This window comes from Girardinichthys multiradiatus, chromosome 22 (genome assembly GCF_021462225.1).
Source record: "Girardinichthys multiradiatus isolate DD_20200921_A chromosome 22, DD_fGirMul_XY1, whole genome shotgun sequence".
Taxonomy (NCBI): domain Eukaryota; kingdom Metazoa; phylum Chordata; class Actinopteri; order Cyprinodontiformes; family Goodeidae; genus Girardinichthys; species Girardinichthys multiradiatus.
The window spans coordinates 14622296-14639166 of record NC_061814.1 but is presented as its reverse complement, the minus strand read 5'-3'; the positions used below and the strand labels follow the sequence as shown (position 1 = coordinate 14639166).

The window sequence follows — 16871 nt, the reverse complement described above, 5'->3', positions numbered from 1 at the left end:
AACAGAGACAGTAAGAACAGGTAATACAACAATAAGTAGAAAATTTAACTAAAAGCTTCTCTAAGTAAAAGTGTCTTAAGCTGCTTTTTAAAGGAGTCAACAGAGTCAGCCATGTAGGGACAGAGGGACAACCAGGCGCGTAGATAGACCTGGGCTTCCGGGGCTTCCGCCCCAAATGTTTTCTGAACAGCCCCGGACTTCTTGATTGAAGACATTTAGAAGTATTAAAAAGATGCAGCCACAAAATGGTATTGGACTTCAGATTTTTATTTAAAAACAATAAAGGTTTTTCAACTGTGTTCCATATAATCACGTCCCGCTCCACCTAACCTGACAATGAGTTAAAAGGAGAAGACAAAAAATTGTTATTTGCGCTCTCGCAGCATCACAAATGCACAACTACGCGCACTACTCCAGGTCGATCTGCCTCCTTCATTACCAGAAAAGTTATACTGGGAAAGTGGGAGCCTGGTGGGTGTGTGTGTGTGCAGGAACAGGTGGACGCCGAGCGGTATAAGCCAGATGAAAATATCTCCTGGTTCCAGTAAGACGTAGTAGAAATGTAAAAGTAAGCCTCCCTGTTATCTTTCATATCTTCTGTGCTGATTCTAAACATACAGCTCTGGGTTTAAAGATGCAGCATAATTAAGAAATAAATCATTGCAATTAATCACAGGTTGATTAGTTAACTATTTTATATTTCTGAATTACACATGAAATATATAAACTAAACTAATTAAACAAGGATACAGTTTTACTGAAGGTGAGACATACATACCATATGTATACAGTTATTAATAACTATAATATTAGTAGTAGCATAGAGCCTCATCCTGGATAAGGTCCAGGATTAGGCTCTATGCTCTATTTTAAACACCACAACTTAACACCGTTTCCTCTCAAAGTGTTTAATAGAAAGAACTGCGCTAATGTCTCACATGCTCAGTGCAGAACAAAAGACTGTGTTGTAAAATGTTTCATTTATTATTTTTGGCAGGACACATTTCTTCAGAAGTGGAATGAAGGGCCGAAAAGATGGCGATAAAAGAGAACAGGATCATAAAAGGAGGAACAATTTTAATAAAATGTTTCAAAAGCTCCTGGCATAATAAAATAAATGTCTGACTAAGATTTAGGAAAACCAACTTTATATCACTTTCCTTTTTTGAAATATAAGAATAAAGACAATGGAGCCTCAGGAGTGGAACACTTTGAAGACAATGTAACGTTTAAAAAAGGTAATTTATGTAGATGACAAAAGAAGCACATTTATCTGGCCCAAAGAAAACATCTCTGAGATTAAGAAAAACTTTTGTCAGCAAAAATTCTGATTAAGTTCTTTTCAAAATACCTCAAAATGTGTCATTATTTGCTTCAGCAAAATGGTTTTTCATCAGGCCTAAACTCTGTTTCTCCTTGTCCTTCATTCAGCTTCTAACAAAAATAAAAAGTAAAATTATTGCAAACCTTTTTTGTTTGATTCACAATAATTTACATTCACTCTAAAACCAGCAGAGACAGAGAACTGGTACAATATGTCCTATATTATTTTAATTTTATTTTAAATTACCTATAAATTGTCTTGAAATCTAACTATTTTGGATTTGGGCTAAAGGCCCCAATGTTTGAGACCCTAAAAACGCCCCTGGGGACAACTATCTGTTCCTTGGTTCCTTAGATGTACAATACACACCCAAAGTTTGGACACACCTTCTCATTCAAAGAGTTTTCTTTATTTTCATGACAATGAATATTGTATCTTCACACTGAAGGCATCAAAACTATGAATTAACACATGTGGAATTATATACTGAACAAAAAAGTGTGAAACAACTGAAAATATGTCTTATATTCTAGGTTCTTCAAAGTAGCCACCTTTTGCTTTGATTACTGCTCCACACACTCTTGACATTCTGTTGATGAGCTTCAAGAGGTAGTCACCTGAAATGGTTTTCCAACAGTCTTGAAGGCATTCCCAGAGATGCTTAGCACTTGTTGGCCCTTTTGCCTTCACTCAACCCCACACCATCACACCTCCTCCTCCATGCTTCACGGTGGGAACCAGGCATTAGAGTCCATCCATTCACCTCTTCTGTGCCGCACGAAGACACGGTGTTTGGAACCAAAGATCTCAAACTTGGACTCATCAGACCAAAGCACAGATTTCCACTGGTCTAATGTCCATTCCTTGTGTTCCTTAGCCCAAACAAGTCTCTTCTGCTTGTTGCCTGTCCTCAGCAGTGGTTTCCTAGCAGCTATTTTACCATGAAGGCCTGATTCACACAGTCTCCTCTTAACAGTTGTTCTAGAGATGTGTCTGCTGCTAGAACTCTGTGTGGCATTGACTTGTTCTCTAATCTGAGCTGCTGTTAACCTGCGATTTCTGAGGCTGGTGACTCGGATGAACTTATCGTCCACAGCAGAGGTGACTCTTGGTCTTCCTTTCCTGGGGCGGTCCTCATGTGAGCCAGTTTCTTTGTAGCGCTTGATGGATTTTGCGACTGCACTTGGGAACACTTTCAAAGTTTTCCCAATTGTTCGGACTGACTGACCTTCATTTCTTAAAGTAATGATGGCCATTTGTTTTTCTTTACGTAGCTGCTTTCTCCATAATACAAATTCTAACAGTCTATTCAGTAGGACTATCAGCTGTGTACTTTAGCCACCTCTTGCACAACACAACTGATGGTCCCAACCCCATTTATAAGGCTTGAAATCCCACTTATTAAACCTGACAGGGCACACCTGTGAAGTGAAAACCATTTCAGGTGATTACCTCTTGAAGCTCATCAACAGAATGCCAAGAGTGTGTGGAGCAGTAATCAAAGCAAAAGGTGGCTACTTTGAAGAACCTAGAATATAAGACATATTTTCAGTTGTTTCACACTTTGTTGTTCAGTATATAATTCCACATGTGTTAATTCATAGTTTTGATGCCTTCAGTGTGAAGCTACAATATTCATAGTGATGAAAATAAATAAAACTCTTTGAAAGAGAAGGTGTGTCCAAACCTTTGGTCTGTACTGTATTTGTGAGGGTGATTGGGTGAATGTGGCTCTAATGTACAGCTCGGTATGACTGAAAAAGTGCTATATAAGTAAATTCAACAGTTTCTGTTGTTAACTTTTCATTTTTCTGTTCAAGTCACCAATGCTCACTGGATAACGACAATAGCAGTATCTCTAGACACCTAAACAAGGTTATTGGTTTTGTTCAGAGTTTGGGTTATAGAAAAATAACCCTAATTACACACAAAAAAGTTTATACAAAGTGGTTTCTGGAAAGAAATAAGAAGTTGTGGTCTAAAAGGTCGAAAATGCTGCAGTTTCTCCCCTCAGCAGTTGGTGTCAAATTGAGTGTGTGGATGTGATTTTATAATTGCCCAAGAGCTCCTTCTTATGTAAACTCATCTGACCACTAAATAAATATGTTACATAAACCAAGTGTCAAATCTAAAAAAAGATGAAAACAATTTCTTCACTGTTAAAAAGAGCCAAACAGACATGTGCAACAGTGCCACAGATTATAACCCTAATGTAGAATTTTAGCACATTGCATGGAGAAGAGAGTGAGAAGTTGGCCTTTTCTTTCTTCACCTAACAAATCTCAGCTGTGAAAACTCACATTCTGGTGCGACTCGTGACAACAACTCTAAAGCAATAACTTTTACACCTTTTAACGTCACAGAGGTCTTTACACACAACACAACAGATCTATGTCACATCAGAAAATGAGCACCTTTCACTGGAACTGTGAGAAGAAACAGAAGCGTGATGTTGGTCTCATTTCTAAAGCTGTGACAATTTAGCCAATACACTTTATTTTTCTTAATGAAGAGATCTGCAATGTGGAGAGACATACTAGTCTGTTGCTCATATCAGTAAGGAAGGTTAATTTTATAATAAACGCTGTTTTTGTTTGGTAAGAAAGTATTATGTCACAACTCTGTTGTTTTTTTATTATTATTGCCTTGACAATTAGAATAGAGATGGCTAAAATCTTTTAGAATAAGCCTGATAAAACTGAAAAAATCAAACTGAAAACTAAAAAGTAAGACATAAATGCACCTCTTAATGCTCTTTGTGTTTCCTGTAGCTTTCATTTCTGGATTTTCTCTGTTTATCTATTTAATTTTTATGAACATTGATGGTAAAACAGAAAAAGTGGCTTAGCCTGAGAACATCTGTATTTCAATTCAGGAATATAAGTTATTTCGTAAAGTTCCCAACACATATTCAGGACCATGAAGACTCATGTCAAAAAGACATCAGTAGTGTTTAACATCACTCTGGCTGTATTTTTTATAGCCAGCTGTACTTTTGAGCACTGAAGTCACAGCACCTTGCAAAAATATTCACACTCACTTAACCTTTTCACATTTTGACACATACACAACCTCTTTGTATGTTTTTGGAATTTATTGTGATAAACCAACATGAAGTTGGTTTCTTCCACTTGTGAAGTGGAAGAAAAATGATAAATGGTTTTTAAAATATGTTTTCACAACTAAAAATCGCAAAAGCTACTTTGTGCATTTGTATTCAGTGCCCTGTTCTTTGCTGCACTTGCAGTTTTTTTCTCAATTGCTAAGACACATTTGTCAAACGCTGCTCTCCTTTTCTCCAAACTGTGAACACAAAACCCCAAGTTCAAGCTACATTCACAAAACCTCAGACTCTTCTTGCAAAACCAAACTCTCACCTCAAAACAGTTCAATCTGTGCTCAAAACCAAACTATGTTGTCGAATTGTACCCCAAGTTAAATCAAAATTAAAGACACTACTGAGCAGTCTCTAAACACTACATAGAAAAATAGAACATACAAAATTCAGGACATGAAGCAGTAGAAATAAATGTTTATTGTTCACTGTAGGCTAAATGCATGTTCCAAAACAAAAAACCTGTGTATTTAGCGCTTGTATACACAATGCCTACGTAAAAATAAAGTACGAAAGTATACAAATGAGAATGCATTACTCAGCCACGGCATTACAGTATTTCTCAGTTGTTACCATTTTTGAAATGTCCCCTGAAGTTTTCACTACTTTGAACACTAATTCCATAACTCAAACTACTTTCCCAAAATCTCTGCTTGTTGCTGCAAAAGGAAGCTATTGACTCAAAACAGTGTCACCTGGCCTCAAAAAGCAACGCTGTTGTCAAATCATGCCCCAAGCACAGCAAACCGTAGAACACTACAGAGCAATCTGGAAACACTATGAGGAAAAAAGGAAAACATAGTCCCAGAACATCATGCTGTCAAAATAATGTTTTGTATTTATTCACAGCAGGCCAAATGCATCATGTCACAACCCACAGAAAACCCATATCCATGTAGAGGTTATTATAACATAAAGTACAAGTAAAAATACTGTTTAAAAACATAAAATGAAAAAAGAAAGAAGTTCATCATGAGCTACATGCAATAAGTCATTCGGCTACATTGTGTCCTCTATCTGGGTCAGGCCACATTCTCCCTGGCCAAACAACAAAGGAAAAAGCCACTAGCATGCTGGATTCAGGCTCTCACGCGTACTCTTTGTCTTCCTCTCTGCTTTCTTCTATCCATTGCAAAACCTTGACCTTCCACATCTTCCTCAACTGGCTTATATTGGTTCTTTTATCATTAGCCAAAGGTGGAATCAATTTTGAGTCATTGTGTTTAGCTGCTGACATCCGTGCCCTTATTGTGACCAAAGTGTGCAGCATGTGTTTACCATTTTGCAAGCAGTGTCTAGTGATGTGAAACATGCTTTTGGTTTTGATCACAAGGGGACTGACTTGATACCTTGGTTTGGCTACTGAAAAACTGGCTTTGAGGATGGTATGTAGGTGTCTAAGCAATTGAAAAATACTGTATTTCTCCTAACTGGGTCAGGCCACAGGACCTAATCCACATCACAGGCCACATTTTGTCTGGCCAGGCAACGGTAGAAAATACCCCTGGCATGCTGTATCCAGGCTTGGCATGGCTCCATACTGATGACCTCAGGCTAGTTCCATGGCTTGCAGGAGATTTACCCTGGGGTAAGGCTGGTGTTCATATACCTTCCACCGCCACGAGGTGAATAATTCTTCAATGGGGTTCAGGAAAGGAGAGTACGGTGGAAGGCAAAGATTGATAAAACCTTGGTTCATATTGAACCACTCTCTAACTTGGAGGGCTCTGTGAAAACTCACAACATAAATGGGATGTTCATCCTGCTGCCCTAACAGAGCATCTTGCATGTGATTGAGGAAAATGAGGAGCTGGTGAGTATTGTAGGGCCCCAGGTTGGCATGATGGTGGACAACCCCATGATGCCACCACGTTGCCCAGGGACACCAACAGTGGCCTGTTGGCCAATCATGCAATGGCTTCTTCTTCTCCTTTTGTTGAGATTAATCCATGTAGACGTATTCATGGGGCCTTTCCATTACATCCAGTTGAAAGACTCTCTGTAGAAACAGATGTATTTTTGTAGGTTATACAGAAAAAGTAATATAGGCCATTACGGTGAATCACTATTTACCATAATCAACACTGAATGTGTCTGGATATATAACAACCTGTACGTACTGGAATTTTGCTGAGTTGTAATCAAAGGGCACTTTGTACAGCTGTTTCATTTCTGTCTGTCGCACTTCAGGACACAATCAACAGTAGAAAGGCTGACACTGTTGATACCCTCAAAATGACATGGTCCTCAATAATCTTCTGCTGAATTTCACACAGTTTAATGGTGTTGTTCTCATTAGGGCAATTAGGGTGTCTTGGTGTGGGGAGAACATACCTGTCCTCCGACTCCATGTGGCAGTTTTTAAATTGTACAAAAAGAGAACATGCAGTTACAAAAATATTCATGGAATACTAGGCCTACAAACAGTTAGACTGACCCTCCATTACAATACTACAGTACCTTGGCACAGTGATGTACTGAAGCACATATTTACTTACAGTATACTGTGTATAGTCATACAGTAATTGCTGTCAACATTTACATACTATAATATCAAAAAAGGTAATTACCTGTTCTCCTCTCTAAATCTTCGGATTATGGTGGACAAAGTGAATGTACTGATGTTTGGTTGTACCCGTTGTCCGGCCTCCCTCATGCTCATACCATGGACAAGAACATGGTCAATAACAGTAGCTCTGATTTCATCAGATATTACTGTTCTTTGTCTTCGCTGACCAACTCGACCACCTCTCAAACAAACCCCTCCTCTTAGATTTCTATCCATTGTAGTGCCTCACAAAACAGTGCTCTCTGCACTGGCTTATATATGTTCCCTCACATCATTTGCCACAAGTGTGATCAATTTTGAGTTTTGTGTTTAACTGGTGACACCTGTGCTCACTATTATGCAACACAGGTGCATCACATTTGAAATGTGTTGGCAAGTTGTGTCTAAACAGGTGAAATTGCTGATGCTTTTGCTTTTGCAAGAGTGACTGATTTAATCCGTGGGTTCAGCATTTGGTTCTGAAAATAGTGTTTAGTGTTCAAGCAATTGAGAAAAACTGTAAATAAAATCCAGTGCAAGTAAGTAGAGCCCATTTGAAGTCTCTCTGAAGACCTCAGAGGCCTTTACAGAGAATTGTTAGAGAAAATTAATTAACAATCATCTTTACAAAGACAAAGCATCTCAACAGACAGGTCAGAGAGAAAGTTGCAGAGAAGCCTAAATCATGGTCATAATATCCCAGCCTTTGAACACCTCACAGGGCACTGTTCAATCCATCATCTAAGACAATGTAAGAGCACAATAAAAAGCACAAATAGAATGAAATTGGTAAATGGACAGCAAGAGAAGACACATCTTAAATGACTGGTTGGGTAAGGAGAGACAAATAGAGAGAGAGAGATCTGCTGACAGGACATCTATTCATTGTGCACTCCATAAATCTTGCCTGAGTAAGCTAACTTTAAGAGGAAGTCATAATAACTCCTGTTTATGTGACAAACCTAATGCAACTTCCTTCCTGACTGTTCTCTGCTTTGAGACAAAGACACGGTAAGAAAAGGTGTTCAGCCAGAGCTGACATATCAGAAACTAAAGCATCATCACCTACTGTTTGTCTTTCTGGGTCGCCACTTGATATGGAGGTTTATTAATTTTATTCAGTAGACAGTGGGATCTGTCCATGGTGCTGAAGTTAATATTTTCTCCTAACAGAGTTACACAGTCCATGAAAAGTCCCTTCTCTCGTGTTTTCTTTTTGGATTCATTTTCCTTTTAGAATTAAGGCAAGTAATTAGCAGCTCAGTCTCAGTTTTCATTAAGCCACTTTCTTTAATTAAGCCCAATGAACCGCTGGTTGCATCAAATTCTATTTTATATGACACATACACTGTTTTTAATTTGTTTAAACACATATTTGTTTTACATGTTGAGTTATAACATATTATTTCTGTTTTTAATATTTCATTATTGTTGTCATATTGTTTTATTTACATTCTAGATGCTTATTTACATCAAGCACAAGAACCACAGATGAAAACTAGTCTGTCGGCCACCTTTGGTACATTTACATTTAACTGTTGTTTGTACTTATTTTAACTTTCAATATTGAAACAAAACATTTTAATAAATTCTTATTCACCCCTAGACCTTTAAAGGTATTTCGAATTGCAAATAACTTTATTTTTTCATAGGAACCCTAATATAGCACAGCTGGTTTTGTTGAGGCAAAACATTGGTCGTGGAAATATGAGGAGAATGAAAACATTTACAAATTTTTGTGGTTGAATGTATTTTCTTGTTTGAAGAGGATATAAACCCACACATTTTTGCAATAACATTACAATGTTTTGATTGATTTTTTTAAACAATCAGTTCTGATAAAGCAAAAGCTCTGATAAAGCAAAGGTAACTAGGCGACCAAAGCTAACGTCTTTCATGTGATCGTCAGTGGACTATCAGTCAGCAGCTTGCAGAGGAGAAGGAAATACCACTTCATGTGGTTTGTAGAGTTTAAGAAAGAGTTTTGTTAATTATGGAATATAAAATGTATTGGATTTCATCCAAAAAGTCTGAATGTTTTAAGCTAGGTATCAATGTTGCCTTTATATATCAGTTTTAAACAGAAAATTTTATGAAATTTGCCTCTACACTATTTTGCCGTGTGCTCTCTTCAAACACTCAGCCAGACAAAACCACTAAGCTTTGAAAAATAAACCAACATCTTTTATTTGGTCAGTTCTGATCACATCACCATATATGCTGAAGGCAGTTCTATGCACAATGAAAACCTCTTTACCTGTTGAATAGTATCAAGTGATTAAATGCATCCATGTCATTTCCAAGTTTCGTCCTTCTGCCTTCTAGTCTCCTCTGTTAATAATCCAAAGGTCGCATACAGACTCTCTGAAAATGCTCAGCAATTGTTCTAGAAATTACAGCATCGGAAATGAATGGAACAGATAGCTCATTGTTATAATTTATATAATTTAGCATTCAAAAACAACAAAATTGCTCATTTTTCATTATAGGGTAACATTTTAAATATGGAGATTTTTCTACAAATCATTAAAGGTCCTTTTTCACTTAACACACTGCGGAAGATCTTACTGAAAGTTAGTGTTTGGCTTGCAATATTTAACAATTTAATCATTATAAATACAAATTTCAGTGACAGAGTTGAACAGGCCCAATGCAAAACATGTAGGTAACAAATTACATAACTTCAACCATACTCTTTTAACCTACTATTTTGTTTAGTTGCTTTACCAAATGTTAAGGTTCTTAATTCATATACCACTGAGAATTCAGATTTAAAGTCAGTTTGATGTGCAATTGATACTTTTATTGTGTATTCAATGCACTTCTGTTATAAGGTTGCTGCCTTAAACTCCACTCTAAATCAATGGGCGAATATCTGAAGGAAAATCTGTTGCTCATCTGCATTTGCAAGTACATCTACATGTAAAGACCTTTGTTAGGACATTTTGAGAAAAACATGAAACACAACTGCTTCAATATAATAGCAAAATGTGTGTATTTTTAAATTTCTTCAAAAAGGAAATAAACGCTTGTGGGGATTTATGTCCCACAAAAAATCTGACAGACCTGATAACAGAGCGTTTCCAAATGTAAATTTGTAAGAATTAATTAAGAACTTTAGGATGCTCAGATTTAGATGAAAAAAACATTTAATTTGATGTTGATGGGAGAAACCTCTCAGAAGCTTCAGAACAAAGGCTTCCTTTGACGTTACTGGAACAGTGAAGCCTGAAAACCAAACCAACCTGTTTTAAATTTACCCTTTTCATTTTACACCTTAGCATCTGACCAACCCAACCCAACCTGCACACAGACACACATGTTACTTAGTGGGTCTGCAGAGTGTATAGCTATTACCATTGTCTGTGTATATACAGTGTAAACATGTACTGTGTAGATGGATAGATAAATAGCCACATTGAAATAACACATTATTGTTGATTAATCCCATTCTGAATGTCCTTTGCATTAAATTAAAAGTATGTTTTAAATTGTATTTATTTATTTTTTTGTAATTAGCATTTTCATAGGATGAATTGAGGTATTCATTCGAGCGTGGACCTCTCCTCAAAGCGGCTGCAAATGAGAAAAAGAAAAAGGTTACTGATTTGAAAAACTGGAAATCAATACTTCTACAGTCTTAATATTTTAAATAATTCAAATTTTGAATACTTACTAAAATAAAATAAAGCAAAAACTCATATTAATACTCATTATATTTACAGCCAAAGTTTGCTGTGAGGCTCTCATTAATATGTGTTAACAGTTAAAATGTTCATTCAACTTGATTATTAATGTTAAAAATTAGAGTATCGGGCATCAGTTTGAGTCATAACTCTTGCCTCTGAATTTAAATGAAGTTTGCTGTATTCCTGGTAAGGATCTAATGAAATGAGGTTTATATATTTGTGGACAGCGGTTAAGTGGTAGTTAAAGGACTTAAAAGGCACCTACCAGCTGAAAGTGGTTCAGGAGGTGGTCTACATTGATGTCATCGTAGCTCTCCTGGAAAGTGTTAGGTTCATCCCTGGATTCCTCTGGTTCGCTGGTTCCAGGATCTTCTAGGCTGTTTGTTTTTAACAGGAGAGAGACAGTCACTATTTTTTGTTTTTCACTTAAAGTATTGACACACTCTAGGGAGAAAGTTTCTTTTACATGCACCAACATGCAAAACAAATATAAATCCATGAAGAAAAATACTTGTGATAAATAGATTGTTTCAGATTTTGTAGAACTAAACTCTACAAAAATGCTCAATGTGTAGTTAATAGTCAGGTTTTTATGCCCCTACCCTTGGGTTGATATGAGAGGTTTTGTGATTCCTACCTTCTCTTTCCCGTTAGGACGGAGTTCAGGTACTTCTTGACAGCCATCTGTTTCCGGAAGCGGCTGTAGTTGTCTGTGAAAACAGCGTCTGAGTGGCGCTTCACCGGCTCCTCCATCAGGTCATCACTGAAAAGAAGAACGATGCCAAATTTTAGAGAGCAAATTTCTGTACACAGCCAAGGTCTACAGTTTATCCTCGTGTTTGTGTGTGTGTGTCTAAATGAGTTCTCCCAGTCTTACTGGAAGCATGCAACAGAAAGCTGCTACGGCATAAATTAACCTTTAAAAATTTTTAACAATTACAAAATGCATCATCAAGCAGGTCAGCTCTTTTCATCCAAAATGTCAGTTGGTCCTCTTGTGTTGAATCCACACTCAAATAATATGATCGCTGTTTTTTTCTTGTTCCTGTCAGAAAGTTAAACTAATTTGTTCTCTAAGCATTTTTACATTAGAAAACAATACAATTCACTTTTATCAGAATTTGTTCAAGCTGATATTTTATTTCATCAGCAAACTCAGTCAGATTTCTTTCTGCACCACTTTCAAAACAAGGGTTGGACAACTGGAGTCTTAAAAGGAACTCATGGGAATGCAAATAATATCTTATGAAGAAAAATATTGAAAATTAGATAAATCATTGAAATAAACCTAGTTCAATGAAAAATAAAATACAAAAAACATGAGACTTCTGTCTTTTCCTTCACTTTTATAGGTATTTTCTTTCACTGCACTGAGGTGTGGGGCAATAAATACGACTTCACTTTACAATTCTTCCAAAAAGAGTAAGGGTAAATTACAATGTGGGTTAAAGTTACCATAACAACTCATAATTTATAACACGTTCAAAACAGGACCTTTGCTCATTTTGTGAGATATCAAACTTTAAATGAAACAATAACAACAAAAAACATAAATACCAGTAAGAAATCTTATTTTCTGTGCAGGATAAAATAATCATTTAGGGGTGTTTACAGCTTTAAAACTGTTCATGTTTGCATTATTCTTTGTATATTTCTGTGTAAAGACAAAGATAAGGAAGACATATGAAACTTAGCAAATGTTTCTGTCGCATAGTTGTTTCTTCTTGATATTTTTCAGATTATTTAACATAGTAACATATGCGTTTTTGGAGAATGGATGTAATTGAATATGTCTACATTTCTTCCCACACGTTTTTGAATATGAATGGAGTGGGAACCATGTTGTTTTTTTAGGTTGCTTTCTTTTATTTTTTCTTCCTATTTTCTGTTTTTTCAACTCAGATTTTCTGCATGTTGGTCCTGTATGCTAAATTGGAATAACGGTGTTTTCTTTGTTTCATTTCAAGTACAAGAGCATTTTGTCTTTTTCCCCCTTCTTTGATACAATACAGTATTTTTTGTGTCAACTCCTGAAATTGACTAATTAGAATTGTGCTGCATTCTAAATCTATACATTTTAAGGATGCATCAGTTTTCAGAACTATCCCCTGAGCGCAGACCTACCTGACGCGCTTCCCGATCAGAGACTCCAGGTACCGCCGCGCTGACAGCTGCCCCAAGAGTTTGCTGTATCCGCTGGTGAACAAACCATCTGCATGTCTCGTCGCTCTGCAAAGAATCACAGGGCATTCACATTATAAGGCGCTTAGACTGGCGCCTTTTTCGGGAAACAGACGCGCAGCAGCCAGCCCCATCGGGTCTGACTTGGCACTGCTTGTGAGTGCGCCAACATTTCATCTTGTATTGTGAAAAAATATAGAGTTTGTAATTGAACATTTTCGGGATTTAGTGTTGAAACCACAACTGGAATTGAGCGAAAATTATTTTAGGAGACCTTTGGTGACTGATGGTGGTCTGAAATTAATTTAGGTTTGATCATCATGAATCACATGCAGTATTTGGAAGTACAGATCCTTTTTTGAGGCATGCTTAGCTCTGATATTGAAGGCTTGCACTCACCTCATGGATGTGTACGGTAGGCTCAGAGTTTGACAGTATAACACACTGCACAGGGCTATTAGGAGAAGCAGGTGGGGGCCGGTCCGTTGTACCATCGCTTTACACCTGAGGATGGAAATAGTGGCATGTTGTTCTGTTTTTGAGATTTATCCGTCTCTGAAATACAGTTTAGGTTGACAGAGAGATGCACAAATGGAGAAGAGTTTTGCCCACTGAGAACTCTTCGAACAACAGATCATTAAAACCCGTTAATGTGATGTTGACTGGAAAGACTGACGTTACGAACCATACGGTATTTTGCCAAATTACGCACGGTTCTGTGAAGAGCTTTAATCTACAACCAAGCATATCTAATTGTTAAATCAGACGAGTTATTTTCCGAGCAGGTTTCTGATAAAACGCTCAGACTTTTACCCCAAATATCCAGGAACGCTGGAAACATCTACATGTATTTTGGCTGAGTGCGTTTTCTTTTGCTGCGTAATGATAAAGTTGAGATTTTATGAAAATAAATGATTTCTCAGCTTAGATGGGTCTTTTTTTAATCGGGCGGGCTACTAGTCATTGGTAAACTTTAAAGATTACCACAAGTTCTGACAAAACGAAGAACGGTCCAAAATTCAGCGCGCAATTATGAAAGGCATGGACAACAAAGAGTCCATCTGATGGGAAAGTTGAGAAATTTCCGTCTGTTGCCTGAATAACTAAATGTAATATGTTGAGATTCTACTTAATCCATAAAGAGAATTTTATTTGAAGTTAAACTCAACAAGTTATTTCGAAAAGTTCATCCAATTGCTGAATAACATAAAAGCAGAAACCACAAATAACATTTTTAAAAATAAAAATCTTACATTTGCTCTGTGGAAAGTTGTGTTCTTCAGGTCTTCTTCTCCTGATCCTATACAGCTGTTTGTAGCTCCACACTGCTGATGCAGTCTACCTCTCTCTGTTCCTGTCCGCCTTCAGTTTTGCTCCCGTTTTATACACCTGGATGTTTCTCGCTTGCAGGAGGGAGGGAGGGGGGACATGAGCTTTATTAGCAGTGGGAGACGTCAGAGAGGCACTGCTTCCGTCATTGGTCTTGCTCACGGTCAGAACCAAAGTGGCCATGTGGAGAGATTACTCGGATGTTTTACCCTGTGTCTTCCAATTAGTTGTGAGGAGAAATTAACTTATTTTCAGGTTTGACTCATCAGATTTCTTCCCCCCAAAACTAAAATGACCTGGGACTTAAAGGTATATTTGGACTTGTCTGTGCATGTGTATTAAAGAAGAGGGGGAGGGAAATGAAAAATAGAACAAGAGTACCCTAGGTCAAGCATCCACAAATCAAATTCCATACATTTTATGTGAATAAATGTTTGTAAAGGGTGAATGCAATTCAGTCTGTATGATTTGACTGAGTGGTATACACAGTGCCTTGCAATAGTATTCAACCACCTTGGCATTTTTCATGTTTTGTTGCCTCACAACGTGGAATTATTATTTGAGAGTTTGCACCATTTCATTTACAGAACATACCTACAACTTTAAAGATGTACTATTTTTTTTATTTTGACAAAAACAACAAAAGGGACAAAATAATAAAAAACTTCAGTGTGCATAACTGTTAACACCACCTAAAGTCAATATTTTTTAGAGCCACTTTTTGTGGCTGGAAGTGGCTTTGATTGTGTCTCTATGAACTTGCAGCATCTTGCCAGGAAGAAGCTGGAGCAAAACTGTTGCAGTTCCTTCACGTTGGACTATTTTCGCTTGTAAAAAGGGATCTTCAAGTCTTAACCACAGTTTCTCAATTGGATTGAGGTCTGGCCTTTGACTAGGCCATTCCAACACATTTAAATGTTTCCCCTTAAACCACTCGAGTGTTGCTTTAGCAGTATGCTTTGGGTCATTGTCCTGCTGGAAGGTGAACCTCCATCCCAGTCTCAAATCACAGGTGAGCTGTTTTGCTCTAGAGTATTCCTGCATTTAATAGCAATCAGCTTTCTCTCAACTCTGATCAGTTTCACGTCTGTGCTGCTGAAAAACATCCCCACAGCATGATGCTGCAACCACCTTTTTTCATATGATGATGGTGTTCTTGGGGTGATGGGATGTATTGAGTTTGCACCAGACAGTTGAGCCTTGGTGGCCGAAAAGTTTAATTTTATTCTCATCTGACCAGAGCACCTTCCTCCACACATGTGGGTAATTACTCACATGCCTTTTGGCAAATTCAAAACATTCCTTTCTATTCTTAACACTAAGTAGTGGCTTTTTCCTTGCCACTCTTCAATAAAGCCCAGCTCTATGGAATGTACAGCTTATTGTGTTCCTATGGACAGAGACTCCAGTACTTTTGCAAATCACTGTATACAGTTATAGCTGTCAATTTAATGTTTCAGTCTGTTTGTTTCCATGCCTGCTCACATGTCAGGCAGTTATCAGTTTATTCAGCCAACCTGTGCTGCTTATTGCGCTGCTGCCTCTCACCTACTGTATGTTTTACTCTATTTAAGCTCCCTCCAGTCGCAGACAGCTTGCCTGATTGTGAATAAATATTCTGTTTCTGGCGTTATTTCCTGTGTGCAGCGTTATTTCCTGTCCAGCTTTACTTCCTTACCAATTTTTGATCTCCCTGTTATGACCTTGCTTCTGCCCTCTGGATTTTCGTTTTCTGCCTCGCCCCTGTCAGACCCAAAATTTGTCTTTACTTTCTGGACATGGACCACAGAAATGGACTTTGACCTTCGCCTTTAGCTCACCCCATGCCTATGTAGCTCACTACTTGCCTCTGGCTGAGTTACCTGTCCCCCACATGAAACTTTACACTGTAATCTGGCTGTAATGGACACGTCACCACCACACGCATAGCATCTTGGAGTGGAAACTTCAATAGCAAACCTAGAAAATAACATCTCAGAAATTATGAATATGTTATGTGCTTGGTCTGCCTCTCCTTGTATTCAACCAGAACTGCCAGTGAGTCCTGTAGCCCCTGCCAGAGGCTACTGAGTTTTTTATTATGAACTGGTTAAATCTCTGGGTGTTTTGTCTTTACTCATTATTAAGGTTCAAAAGGTGTTGTTGTGGCTGTTGATTGTCACATTATTTACCAGGTCACTCAAGAGTCTGAACTACTAGAAATGAAACTGCGTGGCAACCATCAGGAGAGGCTGAGGTTTTTACTGATTATGCCACAAGATTTACAGCTCTTTTTCTGTTCCAGAACATGCTTCTATGCAAAAGTACAAAGAAGTTGGTCTTGCAGCTGAAATTATTTGTCCCTCTTCTTCACCTGCTGAGAGTGGTTTCTCTATCCATGGATTGATTATCAAGGTTTGAATAAGGTCACTGTGAAGAACCGTTACCATCTTCTCTTTATGAGATTCATGGAGCTAGTGTCTATACCAAGTTGCATCTCGTAAGGGCTCCTCTCCTGGTTAGATTTAGAGAAGGGGATGAATGGAAGACCCATTTTAATACTCCCACAGGGCATTATGAATATCTAGTTATGCCCTTTGGTCTGGTTAAGTCTCCTGCAGTCTTCCAAGCATTAGCTGATGAAGTTCCAAGGGATATGGTTGGCCAATTCCGGTTTGCTTATTTTCTCTTGAGGACCCTCCTGTT

At 37.7% G+C, this 16871-nt stretch overlaps 1 protein-coding gene and 1 long non-coding RNA gene across 2 annotated transcripts; both read right to left on the bottom strand.

The window, feature by feature from the left end:
- Positions 1-5254: 5254 nt before the first annotated feature.
- On the bottom strand, positions 5255-7683 carry LOC124859439. The gene is made up of 2 exons (XR_007036099.1): positions 7010-7683; positions 5255-6438 (listed from the first exon to the last, which is right to left on the bottom strand). It is a non-coding gene; the product is annotated as an uncharacterized LOC124859439 (long non-coding RNA).
- A 1466-nt stretch (positions 7684-9149) lies between these two features.
- LOC124859206 (vasoactive intestinal peptide) lies at positions 9150-14264 on the bottom strand. Its single transcript, XM_047351842.1, has 6 exons — positions 14111-14264; positions 13257-13361; positions 12801-12905; positions 11314-11439; positions 10942-11053; positions 9150-10563 (listed from the first exon to the last, which is right to left on the bottom strand). Coding segments are annotated over exons 1-6 (459 nt in total). The 5' UTR covers positions 14113-14264; the 3' UTR covers positions 9150-10554.
- Positions 14265-16871: the final 2607 nt, after the last annotated feature.

Bases quoted from the DNA above. Each gene is read 5' to 3' on its own strand.
- LOC124859206 (XM_047351842.1), bottom strand. The intron at 11,440-12,800 runs GTAGGTCTGCGC...TCTTCTTTTCAG, and splicing joins CTGATCGGGAAGCGCGTCAG to TGATGACCTGATGGAGGAGC. The intron at 11,054-11,313 runs GTAGGAATCACA...AAAAACAAACAG, and splicing joins GTCCTAACGGGAAAGAGAAG to CCTAGAAGATCCTGGAACCA.